Genomic DNA, 22271 nt, shown 5'->3' on the forward strand with positions numbered 1-22271 from the left:
TACATTACATTAGTTTATGCTTTGTTGGATGGATTGCGCCTTGCAAGAGCGCAATCACGAATATAGTTAGATTTCGTTTCTATGAGGTCGGAATTGGAAAGCACATCCGTTGACTGTGAAATGGGACACATGTCGTCCCAAGACATTGTCGCACTCACTGTCAACATGAGAGTATCGGTACAGAGGCAAAAGGAGAATCTATAGCGCGAGACTCATTTGTTCTTAAGCCGCGGTTGTAGATGCGATGATTGAAAATCGGCAACCGCGTCTTCCACTCGTAGCACCCGTCGAAAAAATTCGTAAAACAAAAAGAAAAAAGCGTTCGCGGGTACCTTATGCATGAGTCGTGGCACACTACCGCGTAAGAATGCCGCCGCGCCACCTTCCCGCCAAATGGACGACACGCACTGTGCGACAGAGCCACCATAAAGCTCACTCCTTGTTTGTAACCGTGTTTTGACACTGTAGAAATAAACGAGAACGCAAGGTTTGTAAGAAAACAATGCAGGAGAAAAACATGCACACGGAAATGGTCACTATTGAATGCAACTCACACGTCCATTGGGTTTGTTACCCAGCTTCCGATCCCACCTGCGACACCCCCAAGCGCAAAATCCCAAGCCTTTTGTTGGCTAGTACTCTGCTGCAACGATCTGGAAAGTGTGGACTGAAGGGATTCGTACAGAAGGAGCGTCACCACCGCATACGGAACGTCCCGAATCATTTGCACGGCAACACCGCCTTTGGGAAAAATCATCCCGAGCCAATTCTCGGAGGCAGCAATTGCCTTGAAGGCTTGCCACGTTGTGTCGTACGCCTGCGTTTGTAGTTGTTGTTTGACGACTTCGTAGGGTACGCGGGAAAAGCTCGCCACTGAATTGCCTATCGCTGCCGACATGGCAATGGAAAGTGTCTTGTGTGATTGCCCAAAGTCAGTTTGCAGCAATACCCGTTTGCAGTAACTGTAGACTCCAAAATACAAGGCCACACCCGGCATGGCTCCGAAGACTGTGACGCCCAGCCCGGCGTAGAAATTGACGAATCCACCGGGTCGTTGCAGAATTTCACGGCAGGCATCCAGGAGAGTAAGTGAGCTTCCAGAGGATACTTGGTGATACTGTTGAATGGTTTTGATGGCGTCGATTGGTTGGAGACAGGTTTTGACGCAACCGGCGGCTGCGGCACTGGCCAGACCGTTCTTGAGGCCGTCCAACCAGGCCGCTGACGACTTGGTGTCTTCAATATCTGCAATCAATCGGGCGCGGCGGTTGGGTAGCGATGCAGCAACGAGTGGGGGTCTCCGTAGAGCGGAGGTCCGATGCAGCCAACAGCAACCCAGCAGTAACAGAGCGAGAAACATCCAAGGAGAGCTGGCGATTGCAGCGATGGATCGAGTATTTCTTCTTACTGAACTACGCGCATGTTTGCGAACGTACGCCATCTTGTTAATTCTTTGAAAGCCGATAGCCTTCCGGGCGTGTTGCAATGCTTCCACCACCGATGACAATGGACGCCCATCATTTCCGTTCGACACATCACCATCGTCCATTACAATCTACCGGTTGTCCTCTCTATCGTGAGAAGCACAGACGCAAATGTGATCACCGGGTTACGCTTTGTGAAAAGTACGTACACCAACTTCTGCACTCTCAACCCTGCCACTTGAAGCTATCGAAGTATCCTTTACAATAGCGAGATTACCGCTAACTCTTAATTGAAATGTAAAACAGGAAGTCTTGATCGAATACGACAAGACATATCACACATTCTCCTTTCCGATCACCCTTGAGGAATTCGCCCTACCTACCGTTGCCATCCTAACCAGCACCATGAGATTGCAGCGACTACCGGTGGCCCCTGTAGCGGTAGGAGTTGCTTGTCTATTGGCGCGGTACTCATCGGCGTGGATACCAGTCAGCTCGTCGTTGTCGGGGACGTCGACTAGACCTCCTCCTTTCCGCGTATCGGCCTGCTCCATGACAAGGACTCTGCGCCCAAATCTGTCACCAGAAACGTCTACCAGAATCCGAATATGCACAGAGCCCTACAATGAATCGAATTCGCGGAGGCATGCCCTTGTTTCACGAAGGGACACGTTACAAACTTGGCTCATGGTTCCGTTACTCACAGCGGCCATCGTAGCGCTTGATCCGGATCGATCACTGGCCGCGCCCCCTTCCACAAAGGATGCCACGATCACGGACAAGATTTTCATCACCGTGAAAGGCTTACCAAAACGTGAAGAGGAGCCCGAGTTCGAACCCAAGCGTATCGTCATTGGATTGTTTGGTACAGAAGCACCGGAATCCGTTGACAAACTCAAACGCCTCGTGGCGTCGTCTTCTTCCGGGCAGCTGTCCAACGGTCTCGCCATACCCTGCCGACCGAAGGCCACGCGGACTCTGCAGAAAGAGCAGCTCGAAGCTAACAAAGTCTACAATTCCTGTGTCGAAGGTGAGGACCAGGGTGTCACGCTCCAGTATTCCTCGATTTGGAGAGTCTTTCCGAACGAGCGGATTGATATGGGTGCGGTTACAGGCAAGTTTGTTGCTCGCGAATATCCAAACTGGCAGGAAACAGTAGAATCAGAATTGGGGCACGATCAACCCGGCGTGGTTTCCGTACGTCGGGGGAACGACAGCGGTTTTGGCTTTACCATTTATCCCGGTGGCGCCAAAGATCCCGTCCGTGATCTTGCTGCCCTCAACGCCGATCACATCGTGGTAGGTCGTGTGATCGAAGGTATGGATATTGTTGCACAGTTGAATAGCGTGCCCGTCATTTCCTCTTCCAAACTCAACTACATGAGTCTGACCGGTGGCCAAACGACCAAGAATGCACCGACACGATCTTGTCGGTACGGTGGCGACATGTACTGCAACGAAAATAAACCACTCATCAAATTGAGCATCACCGAAACGGGAATTCTGTAGTTGACGACGAAATCGACGCAGGTGCTACTTGTAAACAAATCACGATCAGCTAGCAAGCCAAAACGCGTTTTTAATTTACCCGCCGCGTAAGATATATATAGTGTTTCATAGCACACTCACGGCTTACATGGCTGTCGTGGCTGCTTTGGCAGCTGCCTCGATCGCCCGCCGTGCCGCTTTCTTGTCGATTGGAACAGGACGCAACAGTGCACTCTTGACCCACGCCAGGATGCATAAGATAATGATAACGTTCCGGTACTTGGCCAACAATTGTAAAGACTTTCGTACCAGCTGCACGACGTACGCTATCCGTTTCGTGCTCTTTACCGTTCTCCGTATGAGTTTGGGCGTCACACCTTGACAAAACGCAGCAATTTTGGTCGCTTGTGTCGATTGTAAGGGGACACCAGCCATGACGGCAAACTGTTGTAGTTGCGGACCCGAGGTGTTCTGCAAAAATCGACAAATTGTTTCTTGGGTGTTTTCGTCCTCCAGCCGCTTGGAGAGCGACGACAGTACAGATTTTGCCAGTCCACCACCATCCGTTGGTCCGGCCGTCCCCAACCCACTCAATAGGGAAGCCGGAAACATGCCATCACCCAGTGGATCTGAGCTGCCCCTTGACGGACTCGAAGGCTTGCTCAGCAGTGACTCTAGCAGTGAGCTTGAAGTAGATAAATCCCCCATAGCACTTCCCGTGAAAATATCTGGCGATGCTGGTGATCTTCCGACTATCGGAGACGATTCTCTCATGAGTCTCCCATATAGTGCGACGGCCTTACGGTCGCCCAAGAAGGCAGCCGACCGAGCGTCTTGCAAAGCTAGCGTACTATCGCCTAGACCCAACTCCGCTTTAGCCCTACGGTGGAATGCACGAGCCCGCAGCGCCGGTGCCATGACAGAAGCATCCCCAGAACAATCGTCTAGAACATGCGTACACGCTAATTTGGCGGCTTCGTACTCTTCGGCTTTCAGGTGACACAATGCCTGATGCAAACGACAGGTAGCGAATTCTTCCATTAGGTCGTCAAACTCTTGCAAGGTGGGGTGGATTAAATTACCGGCAACTCGAAAACAGTTGGCGGCGTTTTCATAGTGACCCTCATCATGAAAGTGCTTACCCTGCTGACGATAGACGGTAGCCTCGTTGAGGACATTTTCTAAGTATGTTGCAGTTTCTCCTCCTTCATCTTCGTCTTCATTTCTTTCCGAGCTCTCCGTATCGGATTCCGAGACTTGCAAGGAATCCCGCATTGCGGATTCCTGCGCTAGTGTAGACAAGTGCTCGTTCGTTGGAATTGCGGTGTTTTTCTTCGCCGCATCATCCATATTTCCCTCCAAGCCCTGAGAATCTACATTGTCATCATTTGCGTTGTTTTGTCCATCTACAGCAACTGCGGATTCCTGAACGGTTCGAGGATTCCTAGCCGTCGTATTAGAATTGGCTTTGAGTGTCGTATCCAGAGCTTCATCGTATATATTTTCATTACCTTCCGGTTTACCAGCAGTATCTTTCTCGATTATCCCGGGATCTGCCTTGTTGTTCTCCAAACTAGCCGCTAGATTGCGACCTTCTTCATGCTCTTGCTTTTCCTGGGACCCCCCTCGCAAGCCGACCCCCGATAATTTTACACTTTCGCGGAAAGAACCCAAGACGCTGGGATTCCTTCGCAGTATTAAGAAAGGAAATAGAAGGGAGTCCCGTCTTCTCGTTTGTGAGATAGAAGAGACGCTCGTCGTGACTTTGGATCGTTTGGCATGGACGCTACTGGTACTTGATACCACCACCAGCAGTAGGATGACGGGACAAACTGTCACGAATATTTTTCTGCGTTTCATTTCTCGCTGCTGCTTTTCTACCAATCAGACCCTGCAATGTTTCGACGAGCCTAGCACCTTTCTACGACGTGCGAATACGGCTTGCGAGAGCAACAGCGATCATTCACAGTTTGGAAACTGCGGAGGCTCAGGTATTGCAATCGGTGAACTGTAAAGTAAGCATTTTCCAGAGTGGGGTATATTTTGAAACACTCCTCCATCTGGCACTGGCAGTGAAACTGTTGCATCTCACAGTGAGATCCCGACTACGACGCGGAAAACTCCAGATTCCAGAACGGATTTCTCTGTCATTTGGGAAAGCTGTCACTGTCAGTCCGCGGTATCGAAAAGCATCTCTTTCGAGACGGGGCGATTAGCTACCTACTATGAACTACCTACCTAGCTCGACGTGCTTCCCGTCTCCCTTTAACACAACTGAGATGTAGACAAAGAAGGAATCGAGATCTAGAACACTGTGATTAAAAGTTGCTTCGTGGATTATGAGAAAGCGCATTAATAGTAGAAGCTACTCTAATAGAATCGCCTTTGCAGGACAAGATGTCGATTGTGTCTGACGATGTATATAGCGATAGCAGGATGCTCTGAATCCTAAGCAAGACCTTATAAGTGCAAAGTACGTTCAAAGCTACCTCGACACTTTGGTAAAAGATGTTCCCAAAAAAGGCAGAACAGGTCGCTGTTGAATTTACAGTACTCACAGTCAGCAATATTTTTCGGGTAGACTTATCTCACGTCTAAGCCACTCGCCCCTTGCAGAAACTGAAAAGTTACCAAGATCACGGGTAAACATCAGATTCTCATCCCCATTTTGCCTTGGAGAAAGCACTAGGAAGTATATCAATAGTCTCACTCTGTTCGATTGAATTTCGCCTCATCAAGCATCCTGCTTCAATGAGTCTCCGATCGAAGATCTCAACGGCTCGCGCGAATAGTTCTGTGTCGAGATCGTGGTAGTTGATGGTGCGGTTGAGTGGTTCTCGGAAAGTCGGACGGTTGTTGCGCATTTCGAACGGCTGCGAACTCCCACCATACCATTGATGGAAAAGACACATGCTCTCAGCCCAGCGATCCGTTACGCCGAAAAAAAAGTTGGGTCGTTTGATCCTTCGTATCGCCTTGTTCAAATTTAGCTCGATAATGTTCACATCTTTGAAGCATCTATGTCCCAAAACCATTTTAATTTGACAATTCGGAATCTGATTGGGTGCGCCGACGAAACGGTTCAGTAATAGCAAAAGGTCAAGCATCAATCCAATGGCAATCCGCGTATGACAGGGACGTACCTGAGGTTCATTGACGTATACGTCAAACGAAACGTTCTGATTCTTCAACTGGCTACCGTGGCGATTGAACGCATAAGCACTCTGAAGCCTTTCCAACGGATCCCGGAACATAGTAAAGGTCGTAAAAGGGCGTCGGCTCATTCTGTATGGTCTGTGGCATCCCGGACATGGCATGTTGAGGATAGTTGCCTCACACCACTCGGAAGGTGGAAACCTGGCAACCAGACGGGTGTCCACGAGTTTGCCGTGCAGTACCTCAGGGTGCTCGGAAAGGATACGGGGACACAAGTTCAGATATAAAGTATTGAAAAAGGAAGTTCCCGTCTTTTGAATGTGCAACCAGAACACATCCAACTTGTTATCGTAGGATATTCCGTGTGCCTTGTAGACTTGCTTTTGCAGAAGGGACTGCGTGTGGTTAAGTTGTATTTCAAGCCGCTGCATCCGACTCTCCAAAGCCCATTCTCTGTCCGTTAGCAGCCGATCGGGCGAAGTGAAGAGAAATTGATGTAGTGACACATTGGATAACACCGCGATGCATCCAATGAGACCGCAGAAGAGCTTCAGAGAGTATTTGCCTTGCGCTTGAATTTGTCTCGGACCATGACTTTTCATTGACAGTGACTATTCGTCGAATTTAGCAGCTGAAAATGTCGCTCTACTCAAGCAGTATCAGAAAACGTGTCGGGGTGTATATTTGTGAGCACACCATTGTTGCTCGTTTCTACTAGAGGAGATGAGGAACCAAAAACGGACGATAATTTCCTCCCCAACGGCCGAACGACGTCGAAAATGCAAGTTGCACGGCGCACCTTTCAATCGTGTGGGTCGATATGTAAAAGCGCTGCTTGACGGTTAGTGCCGACATAATTTTCACATGCCTGGTCCGGTTCATCCCGGAATCTCGCTGTTAGGGGGCTACCGAACGGAAAGCGTAGCAACTGTCAAGGTGAGATCAGGCGGCTGGATACATTTTTGCAATTCTGCGGCGGATGTTCCTCTTTATCCCGCGTGTAGTGTATTTTCGGTGTCTGTTGAACGGTGAAATCGCGCCCAATTCGCATTTCTCTACTAGCAAAATCACATTTTCTTGTTAATTGCGAAAACGACAAGAAAAAGGTGCATCACTTGCCTCGATTTGCGACAGTATATCCGGGTTTTGCAAAGTATGTCCATCGGTTGGAGGTTCGTTGACTTTGTGATGTGACTGTGCCTGTGCATACGGACTGTCAGTGTACGGACACGAAACCCCGCCCTGCTCATTGACAGTGAGCATGCATTCATCAAACTGTCGACCGTCGCTTTACAGTAACTATCAAGACGGAAAGCAGAGGCCAACATCCTCTCCCTTCTATGCCTCTACATACTTACTTCAACGTTCGTGGACAAGGCAAGCATGAGAAAGCTAAAGAGGCGCAATGCTCCGTCCAATGATGAAGATGATCGATTGCCCTTGTACGATTCGTCCACTGCCACAAGCTCCAACGGACCGTCGTCTCGAGCCAAGCAGCGCAAACGAAGATCGACCGGACCTTGTTGGCCATGGGCCAGACTAGTAATGGTATCCGGTATTGTTCTGACAGTCTACTGTGGTTGGATCTGGTGGAAAGCACCCGATCATAAACCTCCCATTCCCCCCATTCTACATCGTGCGTTTCCCTACAAACGTGATTGGTACTTGCCACGGATACGAGACGATGTCAAACTGGAAGAGTGGGATGGCCCACAGCTAATACACGTGGTTCACACACGGTTCATGCAAGAACAGCCCAGCTTGACGTCTTTGGGACGTGCACGACTGGGGCTCTTTCGCGTCTTTTGTCTACCTACGATGATTGAGCAAACCACCAACCATTTTTTGTGGATTATTAAGACGGATCCCGACCTCGATGCCGAAATTATGCAAGTGCTGGTGGATTTGGTCTCTCCTTATCCCAACTTTTTCCTCGTAGCATCCAACGTCAATTTTCGTATCAACGAAGATTTTCCTGGCGCTTGGCGGGATGGTGCCCAGGCCAGGGACTTGGCCCTGTCTCGAACTTATACGGGCAATCAAACGCTTCTCGAAGTCGCCATGGCGTTGGAAGCCCAGCTACCCATACTCGAAACCCGGCTCGATGCCGATGACGGATTACACGTTGAATTTCTGGAACAAATGCAGTACCAGGCGACCAAGGCCTTTCGACAAAGTGCACTTAAATGGATGTACTGGTGTACACGACGGCATATGGAATGGCATTGGATAGACGAAGTACCGTCCTCCTTCGAACACGACTCGCCACTTGGCCAAAAGATTGTGGAATACGGGGCTTTGCAAGGTGTGCAACATTCCAACCTCTGTATTACAGCCGGATATACAGTGGGCTTTCCAGTCGGGGTGTCTGAACCAGACGTACCCGTGTATCCTCATCAAGATTTGGTGTCCATGATTCGAAAACTACCATCGGAAAAGGCTTGTGGATTGAAACCGAGTGAAAAATGTTTGCAGTTTGTTGAAGAACACATTTTTGAAGCAGTTCGATCCCGAACGCACACCTCGGCCGGGATGCTGAAGGTGCGATTAGAGCAAGACGGCCTGGTGAATACTCCTTGGTTGTCCTACGCGTACTGGGATCTGTTATGCAAGAGTTTTGAAATTCAGCGAATGCAAGTGCGGTGGATGAACGAATATCTGACATCCCACATTATCGACATTGCCCGAGACAATCTTCTGGGACAGTGCACTCTGGGTCACAGTTGCAAGGTATGTGAGAGAATTAATCCTTAAACCTTGTATTGGTAAATTTGACAAACCTGACTTCTTTCTCTTCTCAGGACTCGGCCAAGGAAGAGCTGGCAAAGGTGATTGAAAAGTACAGAAACCGAACAACTTCGGGCTAGTCGAACACGCTGTAGATGTAAGAAATGTTCCGTGTTGGTTTAATTCAATCGACTCCGGGCTAGTCGAATACGCGTTCCATGTTTTAAGGTAATACGTGTTCAGTGCTGGCTTGATTTGCATTGTCAAGACGTGTACTCTGTCAATAAACAAACACATATTTACAGTTTGTATACGGTGATCGTTTCCGCTCCTAGCAGTGCAAAGGAGAGTGCTGGAGGCCTAGTTTGTCCTGTTCTCTAGGAGACGAAAACAAACATTCGGGAGCTCACTTTTTGTTCTGCTCATTCCGTATTCTTGCCCACACCCAAAGGAGGCCAGCAACGATAGCCACGAAGACCGATGTTTGCAAATGTCCATCCACACAATCGGGAACGGCCAGCACTTCCTTCGGCGTTAGCGCACGTTGATTAAACTTTTGTGGTCCGGTGGACAGGACGCCTCTGCCGTCTTGGTCCAGGACGTTCACTGTGAAGGTTGCTTGCGACCAGTCGATCGTTAAAATACCAAAATTGCGGCCCGTATAGTAGGCATCGGGCCGTTGCCGATGGGAGGCGAACGCGTCCAAGAGAGGGCGACAAAGAGCTCCGTACAAACCTTTGGTGCAGGTATGGGTCATACCCGAGCTGGTCACTTCCAATAGGGAAGAGAAAGTGTCCGCGCCGCTCTTTTTCCAATTCGCCCACGGATCCAAGATTTCACCGTGGTGTACGTCACCGGAGAGCAAGGCCACACCCCTGGCGCGGCTATCGCTAATTAACTGCAAGAGCTTCGCCCGTTCCAAGGGAAAATGTCCCCAGGTTTCCATAACCGGATTGGTAGTCAGCACTTGGATACTACTGACAATGACGTTCACTGATGCTTGTGACTGAGACAGCTCCGTGGCCAGCCAGTCCCACTGTGCGTGTCCGAGCAAGGCATTGTCCGGAGCCTGACACAGACTAGGCCACAACCCAGCGGACAACCATCGCGTGAGACACGCAATTCCCGCACCCAGTGGGATATAGGTGGCGACACTGGGTACGCAATGGTCTCGTCGAAACGAACGCGTATCCAGAAAGAATACCTGCACTTGCCGTGACGGAGGGTTGCCCCAAGAGACGCTGTGGTACAATCCGTGCCGAGATGGAGGTTGCCGACCCAGAAAGTCCCAAAAGGCACGCGACCGCGCGGCTTGGTCCGGCATGGACGATCCCATATCGTTGCCTCCGTAGTCGTGATCGTCCCAAGTGCCAAATATTCCGAGCGGTGGTTGAAAGGTGGCGTATCCGAGACTCGCATTCGTTTTCATTTGACGATATTCTTCCTCCAGTAGCTCCACGGACGCCATGCCGTGTGCGGGAGGATAGACGGAATCACCCGTCCACAACCACGCTTGCGGCTGTTGGGCTTGGACGGATCGCCATACGTGAGGTGCCGCATATTTGCGTTTGTGGCAGGAACCAAAGGCCAACGTTGTCACGGTAGCGTTCGGAAAGTCAAAGTCCGCCGCCAAGGTTACGTCAATTAGCCAAAGGCTAGCAGCACCCAGTAGACGGAGAACCAGACTTTGCCACACCCGGGAACAAGGCCGTTTCGATGGACCCGCCATTGGTATTCTTGTTCGATACACACATACACACTGGTACTAGAAACCGAGTGTGTGCTTTGTACGTATACAAGAGACTGACTGTGTGAGAGGACCATTCAGGTCAATGCACTTTGTATTCCTTTCCGATATACTGTGCTACTACTCTACGTGTCCAGTCTATATGTCCTATTAGCTAGGAGCATCGCACGGTGCGAAGGTTCAAAGTCCGACATTTATGGCCAATGAGAATAAAGAAGGAAAGTATCCTTTGGAATCCGTGGAATACCATAGGACCATTGGTATAATCGTGATGTCAGCAAAACCACCAGCACACGTTGGCTGACATGCTCTCTGCCGAATTCCTACACGGACCGAAGAGCTGTTTACCGAATTTGCCCTCTCGTCCTTTCCTTCCGTTACTCCTATAGAGTGCAATCGTCGCATACTAACAGAAAGGTTGTGGGACGATTCACTGTCAAACCCATCAAACATTGCACCACTGCCAGTCCGTAACAATCCCCCAGAGTATCCGTACACCCAAGGAGAGATTCGAAATGAGATGATCCAAAGCCTGCGGAACATTCGGAACTTCTCCGGTCGTCGGCTTCTCACGCCACTGCTGCTCGTCACTATTGGTTTTATTGCACAAGGCGACGTGCACGCTTGGATTTTACCACCTACACGATCGTCGTTGGATTCACGTTCAAGTAAGGTACTTCTAGGCCTTTGTCCTACCACGGCATTGACGGCGCGGAAACGTTTGTGCAATGCGGATGACTTTGCTCCCAACACTGATGGGGTTACTCCGCCGTCCCCCGCGTACTCCCGGTCCACGTTTGCCCAATACGCGTCCAAGTGCCTCATCAGCGCTTTGGTCGCACTGCAAATTAGTTCCGTGATGATAGCACCGGTATTGGCAGGCGAAATGGTCAGTTTGCCTTCGTCTAAAGAGCGCTACTGGAACATTATGCGGGAAGGGACTCCGGACGAAAGACTCACCGCCAACGCCGCCCTACTTGATCATGCCGTCGGTACCATCAACACAATGTACTACGATAACTCGGGGGGCATCAATTTCCAACCACGCGATTTCTTCCAGATCTGGAAGTCTTGGTTGAAGGAATCGAAACCAACGTTAGAATCGCGCCAAGGTGCCGAAGAAGGCCTTCGCTGGCTGGTGACCCAACTGGGTGACCCCTACAGCCTCTACTTGACGTGGGAAGAATTAAAGGGCGAACTTTCTACCAATCCACACGGATTTTTGGGATTGGGGGCAATGGTCGCGCCCGCCGGTGCCACCTTTTTTGGTTCCGTGAGCGCCCCCGTCATGGCCGACATCCCACCCGCGCTCAAAACCTCCAGTGGCAAGGAGCTGCTGAGTGCCACGCAAGTCAGGCACTTGCCCGTCATTACGGCATTGGCTCCACACTCCCCGGCGGAACGCTCCGGCCTGACCGTGGGGGATCGGATCGTCGCGGTGGCGCAGGACAACTTCTTGTCGCAATCACCGGAAGCGATCCAGGCTCGACTGACCAATACCTACAACGCCGAAAATTACCTCGGACATCCCGATGTTACCGTCGCGAAACCCGTCTACGCAGTCGATAATACAGGAAGCCGGGAAACGATTGTGGCGTACCGTCCGATGCATGTCCGACTCGCTTCCGTCAACGCACAAGAACCATTCTCGCCACGGCGGGAGAACACCGTCTCTGGAGGAGACGCAATTGTACATTACGAACTCTTGTCGAATGAACAATCGACGTTATTTGGTAAGACCACGAATAGTCCGGTAGGCTACATTCGACTCACCCGATTTTCCAAAGCTTCGACGGCCGGTTTTTTGCACGCTGTGGAAGAACTCGAACAGGCTGGAGCCACGTCGTACGTGCTGGACTTGCGCAACAACTACGGCGGTGTTATTCAAGAAGCCATGCTCACGGCATCAACCATGCTACGTGACCCCCACGCAGTCTTGTGCTATACCATGAACTCTCGCGGAGGCTTTACTCCACACGACGTCGAAGAGTACGTCGTCGATACTAGGTATCCTGGATATCTCCTGAGTAAGGAATCCACTACGGTAACTTACGAACAAGTCAAACGGGAGAACCCGGCGTTCTTGTCCAGCAGTATGGCCTGGTCGCCGCCGAGTGCCTACGCATCGCTGCGGGAACAGGGCGTGAAACGAGGTATTCATCGTCCCACATTCGTGAACGACAACCACATGAATGAATGGCAGATTTCTGCTGCGCAGCTCAAGCAACTACGCGCGCAAAAGAATATTGCGTTGCTCGTCAATGAAGGAACTGCAAGCTCTGCAGAAGTCTTTACCGCCGCTTTGCACGACAATGGTCGGACGGTGGCGGTTGTGGGAACCAAAACCTACGGGAAAGGGTACGTGGCTTCTGTAATCCATTGCTTACTCTTTGCCTTTCAGTGATTGTTTTGGACTTTCTTATCCAGAATATCCTTTACACTTTTCAGTCTGATCCAGCATACATTTCCCTTGCCTGATGGTGCTGGCTTGCGGTTGACAGTAGCAGAATTTCTGACGCCGGCCCTTCGACATGTAACACAGGTTGGTAGTGCAAGGTATGATCAACAAACTGGTGAATGGGCCGGTAGTGGCATCCAACCCGACATCTTGTGCACCAGCAATCAAGGTATCCCCGGCAATATTGGTGCTGATTTTTGCGTCAGTGTTGCTTTGGATGCGCTCAACGAAGCGCAACTGGTGGACGCTGCGTGGCCTTACCCACAAAACAACGTAGCAGTCGTCAAACGCGTAGGAGGCTCGTTGGACGGAAGTCAGCCACGCCGGCAAGTGGTTGCTGGAGTGACCAAAGTAAGTCATGATGCCTTACTTTTACGGTGAGGAACCGACATCGAGGGCCGCTAACGACGTGTTGTGTCTATCGCTTTAGGATGATTTTTAATTGGGCCTCGTGATTAAGCTTTACACAGCTTCTCTAGCTTCATCCTTACCGACAGCCATCTCCAGCTTTAGTCGCTAACCGTATCATCACGCTGATCATGTGGGCTTTTAATCGTACGAGACTGACTACATTCTCACAACCCCCAGTTACGAATAGTCGCGTGCTTTTTTTCGGTCGTGAGACGAACATCAGGGTTATTGGCCAAACAAGACAAACCGACACCGACACACATTGTTATGGCGCACCCCAAAGCAGCCAAGAGCTACACGGAAAAAATAGAACGTAAGTTTCTTTGTAGCGCATGTTTGAAAAAAAGGCTTTTATTCATACCGGATAAGTGCTAGAGTCTCGCAACCAGTTGTTCTTAAAAGTGCGTGTTTCCCGAAGATGAGAAACTATTTTGCTGACATCAGCGGAAGCTGTCGTCCGGAAACGACGCTGCACAGCGGGACTTTGGGTTTAGTAAAACGTGGCGAAAGGGTGAGACTGGTCCTGTTAATAGAAGAGTGGAATTCGTTGACATCTTTCCAGGAAGAAGATTCCTCGGGTACTCCTGCAGCTCAGCTTGCCTACAACCGGAGTCAATCGATAATAAGGGACTTACCAACTCCAAGAGGTAACCTTTAAGGCAGAATGGATCATGGCGCTTGAGAAATCAATTTCCACTTGGTAGGATAAGTGTTATGTCAGCTGCAACAAATCCATCCTGTTTTGCGGAGACGCCTGGAATCAATCTTCGCTGCTTTCAAGATACCTTTTTCTGATGTTGATTGCTTTGGCATCAACAGATGGTGATTTTTCTGTATTTAGTTTTGTCACAGAGACACAGCTGTATATGTTTCTCATGCATCTACTGCTACACACGAAAAGGGAAGGAAGGCACATCTGTGTTGCTTCACGTGTGACATGAGACTCGCCCGTCTTCCGTGAAAGGTTGGTCATGTTACTCCCAATTGTAAATCGCAACAATAATTTTTAGCTAGTCAAACAGATACAAAGGTGGCTGGATTTATTGCTAGAAGGATTCGCTACGAAAGCTCTCCATTAGGTTGCCTGAAACCTGCTACCCTGGTGTTCCGGTCTGTAAACAATTTTCAAAGGAAATGAACTGGTCACGAGACCGACATCGGTATAGTATGTCATTAATTTACAATTTACATTGGCACTAATAGGAGAGACCCGAAACAGTTCCGTCTCCATCTGAAACAGTTTGCTACCTGTAAGTAGGTGTGAATTTTCCTTTCAGATCTGGCTGTTGTTCTGGAATTTACTCCCCCTCCACGTGTTTTTTGACAGCTCTTCCAACATGCGTAAGAAACAAAACTCTCCTACTAACATGTAAGCTAGTGAGGAAACCACCGCTCTACTAGAGAGCCTGGCAACAATTTCAGTCGTGGGCCTTTGTCCCAATTCATTTGAAGTCATTCTTCCTATCCGAAAACCAACCAATTGGCGGCTTCTATTCGACACTGTACGTCAACCCTTCTGCATTCGAGATTCGCCTGCCGTCGAGTTCGCAAGATTGGACTAAAATATTGAACTTCAAATCAGCGTATTCTAATCAAGAGAACTTGGAAGATGAGAAGGATATTTTGCTATGATTGATTGTATTAGTTACTAAAATGACCTGGTTACAAGAAGACACTGGAAAGCACTTCTTCATAACAGCTTGAAACTGCGACAAATAATATATAATATTGGCAAATTTGAATGCTCGTCAAATTCTACTAATCTAGATCCATTTCGAAAACGCAATCAGAAGATGCTTTCTGTCTCGATCACGCTCTCCTACTATGGCGTAGTTCGAAAGCAATTATTTCAGATTTAATGAAATACAATGAAGATATTAGTTATAACCTGATAATAAAATATTAATAAGCCCTACAAAGAATGAATCATTTCTATTTACCACAATAAATCAACAATAAATGCATCCGTTGCTTTGGACACTGGTGTGGGATGACCGTAGGTGCGATACAGAAACATCTGAAACGAGATACTGATATAGACGAGGTTAATTTGCCGAATAGGCTGAAAATACCCCGACACCAGAATACCAGCAATCCGATCAGCTGAATTCGCCAACACCTCCCTAAAAACCATCTTGTTCTACCAGAGTTGTATGCACTATCACGAGAGCTTTCCAGTTAAATTGCTTACCGTACCAGCGTGAATTTGTTCAAGTCGACCTGGCACTGATTGAGAACGCAGATACAAGTGCAGCATTTGCAGTAAGCAAATAATGCTTGAGCGACCGAGGCCTGCGATCAAAGAAAGGGGCAGTGAGATCATGTCTAACAGTGGTGTGGAGCAATGCAAACGAGCACATCCAGATGCTGTAGAGGCTGATGTTCGCTCGCGGCAGCAGAAAAGGATTGCATCCTTAGACGATGAGAAAGACCAATCTTTCAAAAGGTTGAAGAGGGGGGAGATGGACATAAAGAGAGACTCTCTATCGAATAATCATCTAACTGTAAATATGCAATCTGAGGACGAGTTGGCTATGGGTACGCGCCCGACCACGGCTAAAAGAGGAGGATGACAAAACATTTTCATCGATCTGACACTAGCACTTTGATTTGCGACAGGTTATAACGCGTTTGCACTCCACTCCAGCAGGCTACCCGGGGCATTCAATGGATTCACTTCGCACCTTGAACGCCAGAATTTGCTTCGAGGGCTAGCTCCTAGCCAGGTTTCAAGCGGAGATACCAGCTTTTCGCTGTTGAGTGCCCAACAACGCGCTGTGGCGTCTCAGGCCTCTACTTTTTCACCGGGACCCTGGGGGTCCTCGTCAGCCATGGGTCCCGTGCGGAGCCAACAGCGGTTCCCTCCTGACTATTCCCCGGAGCTAGCTCAACTACTTCGGCTACGCGCCTTGAATGGGCAGCTGCTAACACCTCTTTCTGGTGCTCAACAACCAATGGCTTCTGGTATCGGGTCGTACGGGGGACTAGGAATGAACTTCGATAGCTTGCTGGATCAACGGGCGGCCCTGCTCCGTCAGCAGGCATTGGTGGGTAGCGCCATTCCCTATGGCGCAGGGGGAAGTCTTGGTGGACTAAACTCAGGTCTACAGCAGCAGATGAGAAGTCTAGCAGTGGGTAGAGGACTGGGATCTCTGCAAGCCTCCGCAGGCCTCTATGACCACACTAATCTGTCCACCTTTGGTGGAAGGGACACGAGTGGAGTTACTGCAGGGGGCGGTATACCTCTTGGTCTTCCAGTGACATTGGCTCAGCAGGAGGATTCCCTAAAGCTTAGCAGTCATCAAGTTTTTCTACGCCATCAAATTGAGGCGTTTCAGGCAGGTGAAGACGATGTTACGACTCATACGCGAGGTCGGAACAAGCCAATTGCGCGTGGCCAAGTAGGAATACGGTGTCGACACTGCGCTCACTTGCCCGTATCACGACGACAAAAAGGATCAACGTACTTCCCGGCTACACTACTAGGGCTCTATCAAGCCGCCCAGAATATGAGCACTACCCATATGCAGTGCGGCCTGTGCACCGAAATGCCCGAAGAAATCAAGCAACAGTTTGTGAATCTGATCTCGTCCAAGGTTGTGAGTTCAGGTGCTGGCAGACCATACTGGGCACGATCAGCAAAGAAACTGGGGTTGGTAGATTCGGAGGACGGTATACGCTTTATCAGATCATTGCCTCGAGGATATCGATTCCAGGATGAGTGATCAGCTGGATTAACAATGCCCACTAGGGCGTAACTTTTTCTCACAATATTCTATGTTAGTGCACTTACATAAACTGTAGAAATATATTCGCGCTACTTTTGTAGGGTGGTAACGTGTCCCTTGTCTGCATTCTTCGTCGTGAGGGTATACGCTTCGCCTCAAAAGCCGCAAATACAGGCGTATAGAACGAGCGTACCATGATAGCGGCTAGAAACAGATTAGCACTCGCTTTTGCCATGAATGTTACTGTGAGTACTGCGATCACAGTTATCCGCAATCGAAATTGTTCCGTCATGAACCCAATCATTAGTACGTACTTCGTCCGCTTGATTCTATCGTAAAACTTAACTGCGTAGAAATCGCAAGATATCGTGTTTAGTTTGGCCAGCTCTGCGGACGGATCGCTGTGGAAACAGAGCACATCCTCACAGAGCTAGAAAAGCGAACGAAACTATTCACTAGACTTGGCAACAGCTGGCTGAACTAGTCTTGAACTCAGACTAGGATCGCTAGAGAAGTACAGCGGATTTGGTTCATATCTCTTCTAGTTGCAGACTGTGCGCTTTCAGAAGCTAGTTTACTGCTAATCGCGAGCGAATTTGATAACTTTATGAGCTAAGTGTGATAGTGAAGAGTTCAACTCTCCAAGATTCGTTGGCCCTCTTTCGTGTCAATGAATTCTTCTGAGATGGAAAGGTCGAATACTAAACCATGATCAGTCTCTTTGATTCCCAACACGCGAGCACCGTTGGCCCAGTATTGCTTTCCCCCTCCTAGAACGGTTGTTTTAAGTTCTTTTAGTCGCAAAAGCTTGCTGCGAGTGCACTCCGGAATAGCTTGACAGCTCTCTGAGAAGTGATTGATCGCCATATTCTGCGCCGCCTGGTACAATCCAGGAAGTTTTGCAGGAAAATATACCGCTCCGCGAGGCCGACGCCCCGGGGGCAAAAACGAGCAATGACGACACCGAATACCGACTTGCCCTAGAGCTATCGGTTTGTTTCGTCCTTGGGCGTTGCATTCAATGTCACGAGTTCGGGCTTCAAAAAGATCAATCTGAGCACGAATCAGACACTGATACTCAGAAAGATTATCTTCGTCTGACGGAAGAGCCATGGGCTTGCCAGCATCAGAACGAGCCGAAGATGGGCTCGCGGGTGTCGTATTTGCGGCCAACGGTTGATGCGACAAAGTCCTATTGCTGAGCAAGCCAGGTATTCCGAAATTACCTAAAGTGAGAATGTCACGTCCAGGGAGCTGGCGAAGTGAAGCCACGTTTATTACACTGTCTTGGAAGGCATGTATTGCATGCGCCTGAGCGAGCGCTTGGAACGATGATGGGCTCTGCAGCAGATCTGATTCGTTCACGCGATAGAGCTGAGGAATTAAGCTCGACAGAGCTGCGGTGCGACCGCCCATTAACCCATTCGCATGCAAGAAACCGGTCGCATCTATTGGACTAGCAGTGCGCGCCCTGTGGTAATGCCACGACTGGAGGTCATGCGATCCTGCTGGTACCTGGGTTTGCTCTCCATTTATATGTGTCATGCCACGAGCATGCGGCAGCCTAGCTCTCGTAGACTCTAGCAAACGCGCCATAGCATCCCGCTCTCGACGATTTTGGTAATCTTCACGCAAAGCAGCATTCACTGGAATAGTAGATCGCAAAGGCCCATCATCTGGTCGAGACATGAAGAATCCAGACGACCCACGTCCCAAGCGTAGCCCAAGTTCATGAGTTGTCGATCCTGTAAAGTCTACTGTCTCCTTCTTTCGTCGCTTCCTACCCCCTTCATGGTGCTCGGCTCTCTTCGTAGATTTCATTACTCTATGCATTAATGGTAATAATAGCAGAATTCGTTGGAAAATAGAATCGTAGTTGTGGATAGAACAGGGCTACTCGTAAATTAAGTGTGCCTCACACTCAGCAAAAAACCATTTAACGTACTAGCGTAATTAATCATCTCTAATAATATAACCAAAATCCAGTAACGTTGGTCTCTGCAATAAAATCTTTTCTGAAAGCCCAAGACTGCCGTCTTTAATTGCTTTTGGAAAGTGAAACAACTTTTAATATGTAAGACTATTATCAGTGCTAGAAATGGTTATTGTTGGTCTCTCATAGTTTTGAATTAATTCATGTCTCCGAATACAGAACACTTACATATACTCAAATCAAGACCAATACATAAGTCTGAACTTTTTCAAAACCACTGATACAAGAAAATAATCCAGTGCAAATGTCTGAAATATTGTCTCTAACGGTAAAGGTGAAATTGCATTTTTGAAATGTTATATAGTATGGGTAGTGATTTGGAAGCACTGCTATCAAAATTGTCGTTGGTTAACCTAGTGATTTGGTTTTTAGAATAAGTAGTTTCCAATGATTGTTGCTTTCCATTAATTTATTTTCCATGATTCTTTTACTTAGGCGTGCTTGGACAATTGACCATTCGAATCATACATTGAAACAGGATATTAGAGTATCGTGGCGTTCCAACTTTTGAAGTCATTTTCAGCCCACAGCAACCACGTTATTTAAATTTTCCACGAGACAAGCATTCCGGCCCCTCCGAAGGATTTTCAGAAACGCCAAATAACTGGCTTGTCAACTATTTTGTCATCGCCACACGTGGGTGGCCGCTGACTTTTCTTTTGTCCATTGCATGGCCTTATTTATATTGACTAAGGCAAAAGTATCTTGTATCATAGTCAACTATGTTATTTGAATTCTCTCTCTGATCGGTTTTCTGTTAATGCAAAGGATGACTCTGACATGCCAGCACTTGAAGCAGCATGCAAAGTATCAGGCACCAGATCTGGGTCTACACTAGGCTGTCCTTTGACTTGTTTTTGAATATATAAACTACTGCTTCACATGCGACAGGAATCAGGCGACGGACAGCAGGCTGATCAAGTCCAAGTCGAAAAATTGGTTTCGGTGAATATTAGGAGCCTGCAAAAAATCACTCGACACCTGTTAAGAAATCTAGACTACCAAACAAACGTCTTCCGGTACAGACTGTCTTTCTGCTTGCGGGCTACGTGAGCTTTGAGCCTTTTTTTCGTCTGAAGAAATGAAATGTAGCTTTAATGTATATACTACATTATCGAAAAATCTGTCGTGAGAGGCGGTGCTCCTCATGTTGCACAAAAATAACTTGTAGATAAAAGAGAATACGAGACTCAAAAACGGCCTGCTCGCTTAGCGCTTTTCAAAACGCAATCCGTCGCCGTCTTCAAAGACGCCCAAAATGCGGATACCATCCGCCCAATACTTCTTGCCCCCGCCAGCCGAAGACTTGCGATCTTTGAGTTTCAAGAGCTCCGACCGCAACTGCTGGGGGACGTGCTGGCAATGCTCACACAAGTGACTGCTCGCCATGTTCTGTGCCGCCTGGTAAAGACCGTGCAGCTTAGTGGGGTAATAAATGGCTCCACGAGCGCGATGCTTAGGAGGCAGCATTGTGCAGTGTCGGCATCTAATACCGACTTGACCCATAATGATCGGCCTATTCCTCCCTTGAGCGTTCGATTCGACATCGTCACGTACGGCTTCAAAAAGTTCGATATGTCTCCGTACCAGACATTGATACTCCGACAGAGAGTCTGCATCACAACTCATAAACAGCTGCGTTGGCGGACGACCTACCATACCGGGCTCTAGCGCCTGCGCCACGTCTGATACTGCAGCTGACCTCATCATTCCAGAAATCAACTGACCCCCCGATAAATTCCCTTGAAGAGAAAGTGGAATCATACTGCTCATATTCGAAGGATTTGATCCAGTCGATCCTATTGATGCTTGCTGACGATGCTGTTGTTGCATACTATACTGAATAGCCTGTGAAAAAAGGGGGTGCGACACCCATCCCTGGGGAAAAGGGCTGCTAGCCGTTCGCCGATCAACTTTCGAGCCTAAATTAGTTGCCAATGTCTGCTGAGCTGTGTTGGCGGGCTGTACATGGTTGTACTGTGGTGGTGGTGGCGAAAGTGTTCGCTGGTGCTGTGACTGCAAGAGAAGGCCATGGTAGCTCATTGCTTGAGCGCTCGTCGGCTGAGTGACATATTGTACAGAATTTGGAAAAAAGGAGGGCATCTGAGGTGTAGGTTGTCCTTTTGTGGGAGACTGCTGATGTGAAATCACCACGTCTAGGAACAGAATGAGTAAGCGCAAGATATCAAAACTCGAAGTAATTTGTCGTCGAAAACTCGAAATTTACACACCTTCTCTTTCAGCTTGAGAAGGAATCGGGATCGAGTCGCCTCTGGCTACGCTTGATGAACCAACGATCACTAAGAGGATCGGATTCGTCAGCCGTCTTCTGACGCTTTCTGCCTAATTCGTTCGTTTCCAACATCTCTGTCTCCGCGACGATGGCAACTCGGCTATCAACTGTATTTACAAGACCCGTCGAAGGGTCGACCACCGATGAATTTACACTGCCGCTTAAATCGCTGTTTAAGTCCGACATAACAACACCGTCTGAGGGCTCTCCGTGATGCGATGAAACGCTTCGATAGACTTTCCTGAATCAGAGGAATAACTGTAAATTATGCTCTCCACCTATCCACTGCCAAAACATCCCTTCACTAGAAACACTTTCTCAAAGTGGCTCTTGCGTTGCACTGACGGTGACCATGAATCGGAAACCTTGTTTGTACCCTGCGGAATTCAATGCCGGGGCCCAAATTGCAAGTAACCCAGGAATCGTAAGCAGTTGTGTGCCTGATCGGTCGCTTGGCCTGATTCTTCCGTCCTTTCGACGGAAGATGGCGCTGTAGTGGCATTCAATTTGCTATGACGTACTATCGCTTTCTTATCTCCAATTTCTTTTCCAAGAAACAATTCTCCGAAAGGTTTTTGAAAAGATTGTAAAAAATTATGTATATATATCGGATAGAGATTTAAATATAGATCCTAAAGAAATCGATCACTTATATATCACGTAATTGAACATCGTAGAAATGGGCCTTTTCTTATTCTTCATAGCATAAAAAGTGACAGCAAGCGACGAAGCCAAGCAGTGTCGCAATTTCCGATGTCATAAAAAAAATAAGTAATTTACCCCGTACCACTTGGTCAGCTTAATGTAGCTGTATCAAGGATAATCCAGATTTGAAAAATGAAAATC

At 48.5% G+C, this 22271-nt stretch overlaps 10 protein-coding genes across 10 annotated transcripts; 4 read left to right on the forward strand and 6 right to left on the reverse strand.

The window, feature by feature from the left end:
- Positions 1 to 296: 296 nt before the first annotated feature.
- PHATRDRAFT_15639 (predicted protein) lies at positions 297 to 1048 on the reverse strand (the record flags this gene model as incomplete). The annotated part of the gene is made up of 2 exons (XM_002183654.1): positions 297 to 462; positions 555 to 1048. Coding segments are annotated over 2 exons (660 nt in total), but the record flags the coding sequence as incomplete, so codon positions are not given.
- Positions 1049 to 1783: 735 nt separating this feature from the next.
- On the forward strand, positions 1784 to 2933 carry PHATRDRAFT_48966 (predicted protein; the record flags this gene model as incomplete). The annotated part of the gene is made up of 1 exon (XM_002183530.1): positions 1784 to 2933. The coding sequence occupies exon 1, from the start codon at positions 1830 to 1832 to the stop codon at positions 2931 to 2933; it is 1104 nt and encodes a 367-aa protein (XP_002183566.1). The 5' UTR covers positions 1784 to 1829.
- Positions 2934 to 2984: 51 nt separating this feature from the next.
- PHATRDRAFT_48967 (predicted protein) lies at positions 2985 to 4903 on the reverse strand. Its single transcript, XM_002183655.1, has one exon. The coding sequence runs from the start codon at positions 4770 to 4772 to the stop codon at positions 3057 to 3059; it is 1716 nt and encodes a 571-aa protein (XP_002183691.1). The 5' UTR covers positions 4773 to 4903; the 3' UTR covers positions 2985 to 3056.
- Positions 4904 to 5247: 344 nt separating this feature from the next.
- Positions 5248 to 7045, reverse strand: PHATRDRAFT_48968 (predicted protein). The gene is made up of 3 exons (XM_002183656.1): positions 6801 to 7045; positions 6056 to 6679; positions 5248 to 5968 (listed from the first exon to the last, which is right to left on the reverse strand). Exons 1-3 carry the CDS (start codon positions 6948 to 6950, stop codon positions 5570 to 5572), a joined length of 1173 nt encoding a protein of 390 aa, XP_002183692.1. The 5' UTR covers positions 6951 to 7045; the 3' UTR covers positions 5248 to 5569.
- Positions 7046 to 7444: 399 nt separating this feature from the next.
- PHATRDRAFT_48969 (predicted protein) lies at positions 7445 to 8935 on the forward strand (the record flags this gene model as incomplete). The annotated part of the gene is made up of 2 exons (XM_002183531.1): positions 7445 to 8798; positions 8870 to 8935. The coding sequence occupies exons 1-2, from the start codon at positions 7452 to 7454 to the stop codon at positions 8933 to 8935; spliced, it is 1413 nt and encodes a 470-aa protein (XP_002183567.1). The 5' UTR covers positions 7445 to 7451.
- A 266-nt stretch (positions 8936 to 9201) lies between these two features.
- PHATRDRAFT_48970 (predicted protein) lies at positions 9202 to 10597 on the reverse strand (the record flags this gene model as incomplete). The annotated part of the gene is made up of 1 exon (XM_002183657.1): positions 9202 to 10597. The coding sequence occupies exon 1, from the start codon at positions 10522 to 10524 to the stop codon at positions 9202 to 9204; it is 1323 nt and encodes a 440-aa protein (XP_002183693.1). The 5' UTR covers positions 10525 to 10597.
- Positions 10598 to 10938: 341 nt separating this feature from the next.
- PHATRDRAFT_48971 (predicted protein) lies at positions 10939 to 14069 on the forward strand (the record flags this gene model as incomplete). Its single annotated transcript, XM_002183532.1, has 4 exons — positions 10939 to 12900; positions 12970 to 13351; positions 13589 to 13724; positions 13945 to 14069. Exons 1-4 carry the CDS (start codon positions 11063 to 11065, stop codon positions 14067 to 14069), a joined length of 2481 nt encoding a protein of 826 aa, XP_002183568.1. The 5' UTR covers positions 10939 to 11062.
- A 1521-nt stretch (positions 14070 to 15590) lies between these two features.
- On the forward strand, positions 15591 to 17213 carry PHATRDRAFT_48972 (predicted protein). The gene is made up of 2 exons (XM_002183533.1): positions 15591 to 15949; positions 16031 to 17213. Exons 1-2 carry the CDS (start codon positions 15685 to 15687, stop codon positions 17134 to 17136), a joined length of 1371 nt encoding a protein of 456 aa, XP_002183569.1. The 5' UTR covers positions 15591 to 15684; the 3' UTR covers positions 17137 to 17213.
- A 447-nt stretch (positions 17214 to 17660) lies between these two features.
- PHATRDRAFT_48973 (predicted protein) lies at positions 17661 to 18960 on the reverse strand (the record flags this gene model as incomplete). Its single annotated transcript, XM_002183658.1, has 2 exons — positions 17661 to 17698; positions 17720 to 18960. The coding sequence occupies one exon, from the start codon at positions 18958 to 18960 to the stop codon at positions 17773 to 17775; it is 1188 nt and encodes a 395-aa protein (XP_002183694.1). The 3' UTR covers positions 17661 to 17698; positions 17720 to 17772.
- Positions 18961 to 20341: 1381 nt separating this feature from the next.
- Positions 20342 to 21611, reverse strand: PHATRDRAFT_48974 (predicted protein; the record flags this gene model as incomplete). Its single annotated transcript, XM_002183659.1, has 2 exons — positions 20342 to 21288; positions 21434 to 21611. 2 exons carry the CDS (start codon positions 21609 to 21611, stop codon positions 20342 to 20344), a joined length of 1125 nt encoding a protein of 374 aa, XP_002183695.1.
- Positions 21612 to 22271: the final 660 nt, after the last annotated feature.

The sequence above is a fragment of the Phaeodactylum tricornutum genome, chromosome 20 (assembly GCF_000150955.2).
Source record: "Phaeodactylum tricornutum CCAP 1055/1 chromosome 20, whole genome shotgun sequence".
Classification (NCBI taxonomy): Eukaryota; Bacillariophyta; class Bacillariophyceae; order Surirellales; family Neidiaceae; genus Phaeodactylum; species Phaeodactylum tricornutum.

Coding starts and splice junctions, on each gene's coding strand:
- PHATRDRAFT_48967 (XM_002183655.1), bottom strand. CDS start 4,772: ATGAAACGCAGAAAAATATTCGTGACAGTTTGTCCCGTCATCCTACTG.
- PHATRDRAFT_48968 (XM_002183656.1), bottom strand. CDS start 6,950: ATGAACCGGACCAGGCATGTGAAAATTATGTCGGCACTAACCGTCAAG. Junction 6,680..6,800: donor GAAATTATCGTCCGTTTTTG/GTTCCTCATCTC, acceptor TTCGACGAATAG/TCACTGTCAATGAAAAGTCA. Junction 5,969..6,055: donor TATACGTCAATGAACCTCAG/GTACGTCCCTGT, acceptor GCACCCAATCAG/ATTCCGAATTGTCAAATTAA.
- PHATRDRAFT_48972 (XM_002183533.1), top strand. CDS start 15,685: ATGCTTGAGCGACCGAGGCCTGCGATCAAAGAAAGGGGCAGTGAGATC. Junction 15,950..16,030: donor TGAGGACGAGTTGGCTATGG/GTACGCGCCCGA, acceptor GATTTGCGACAG/GTTATAACGCGTTTGCACTC.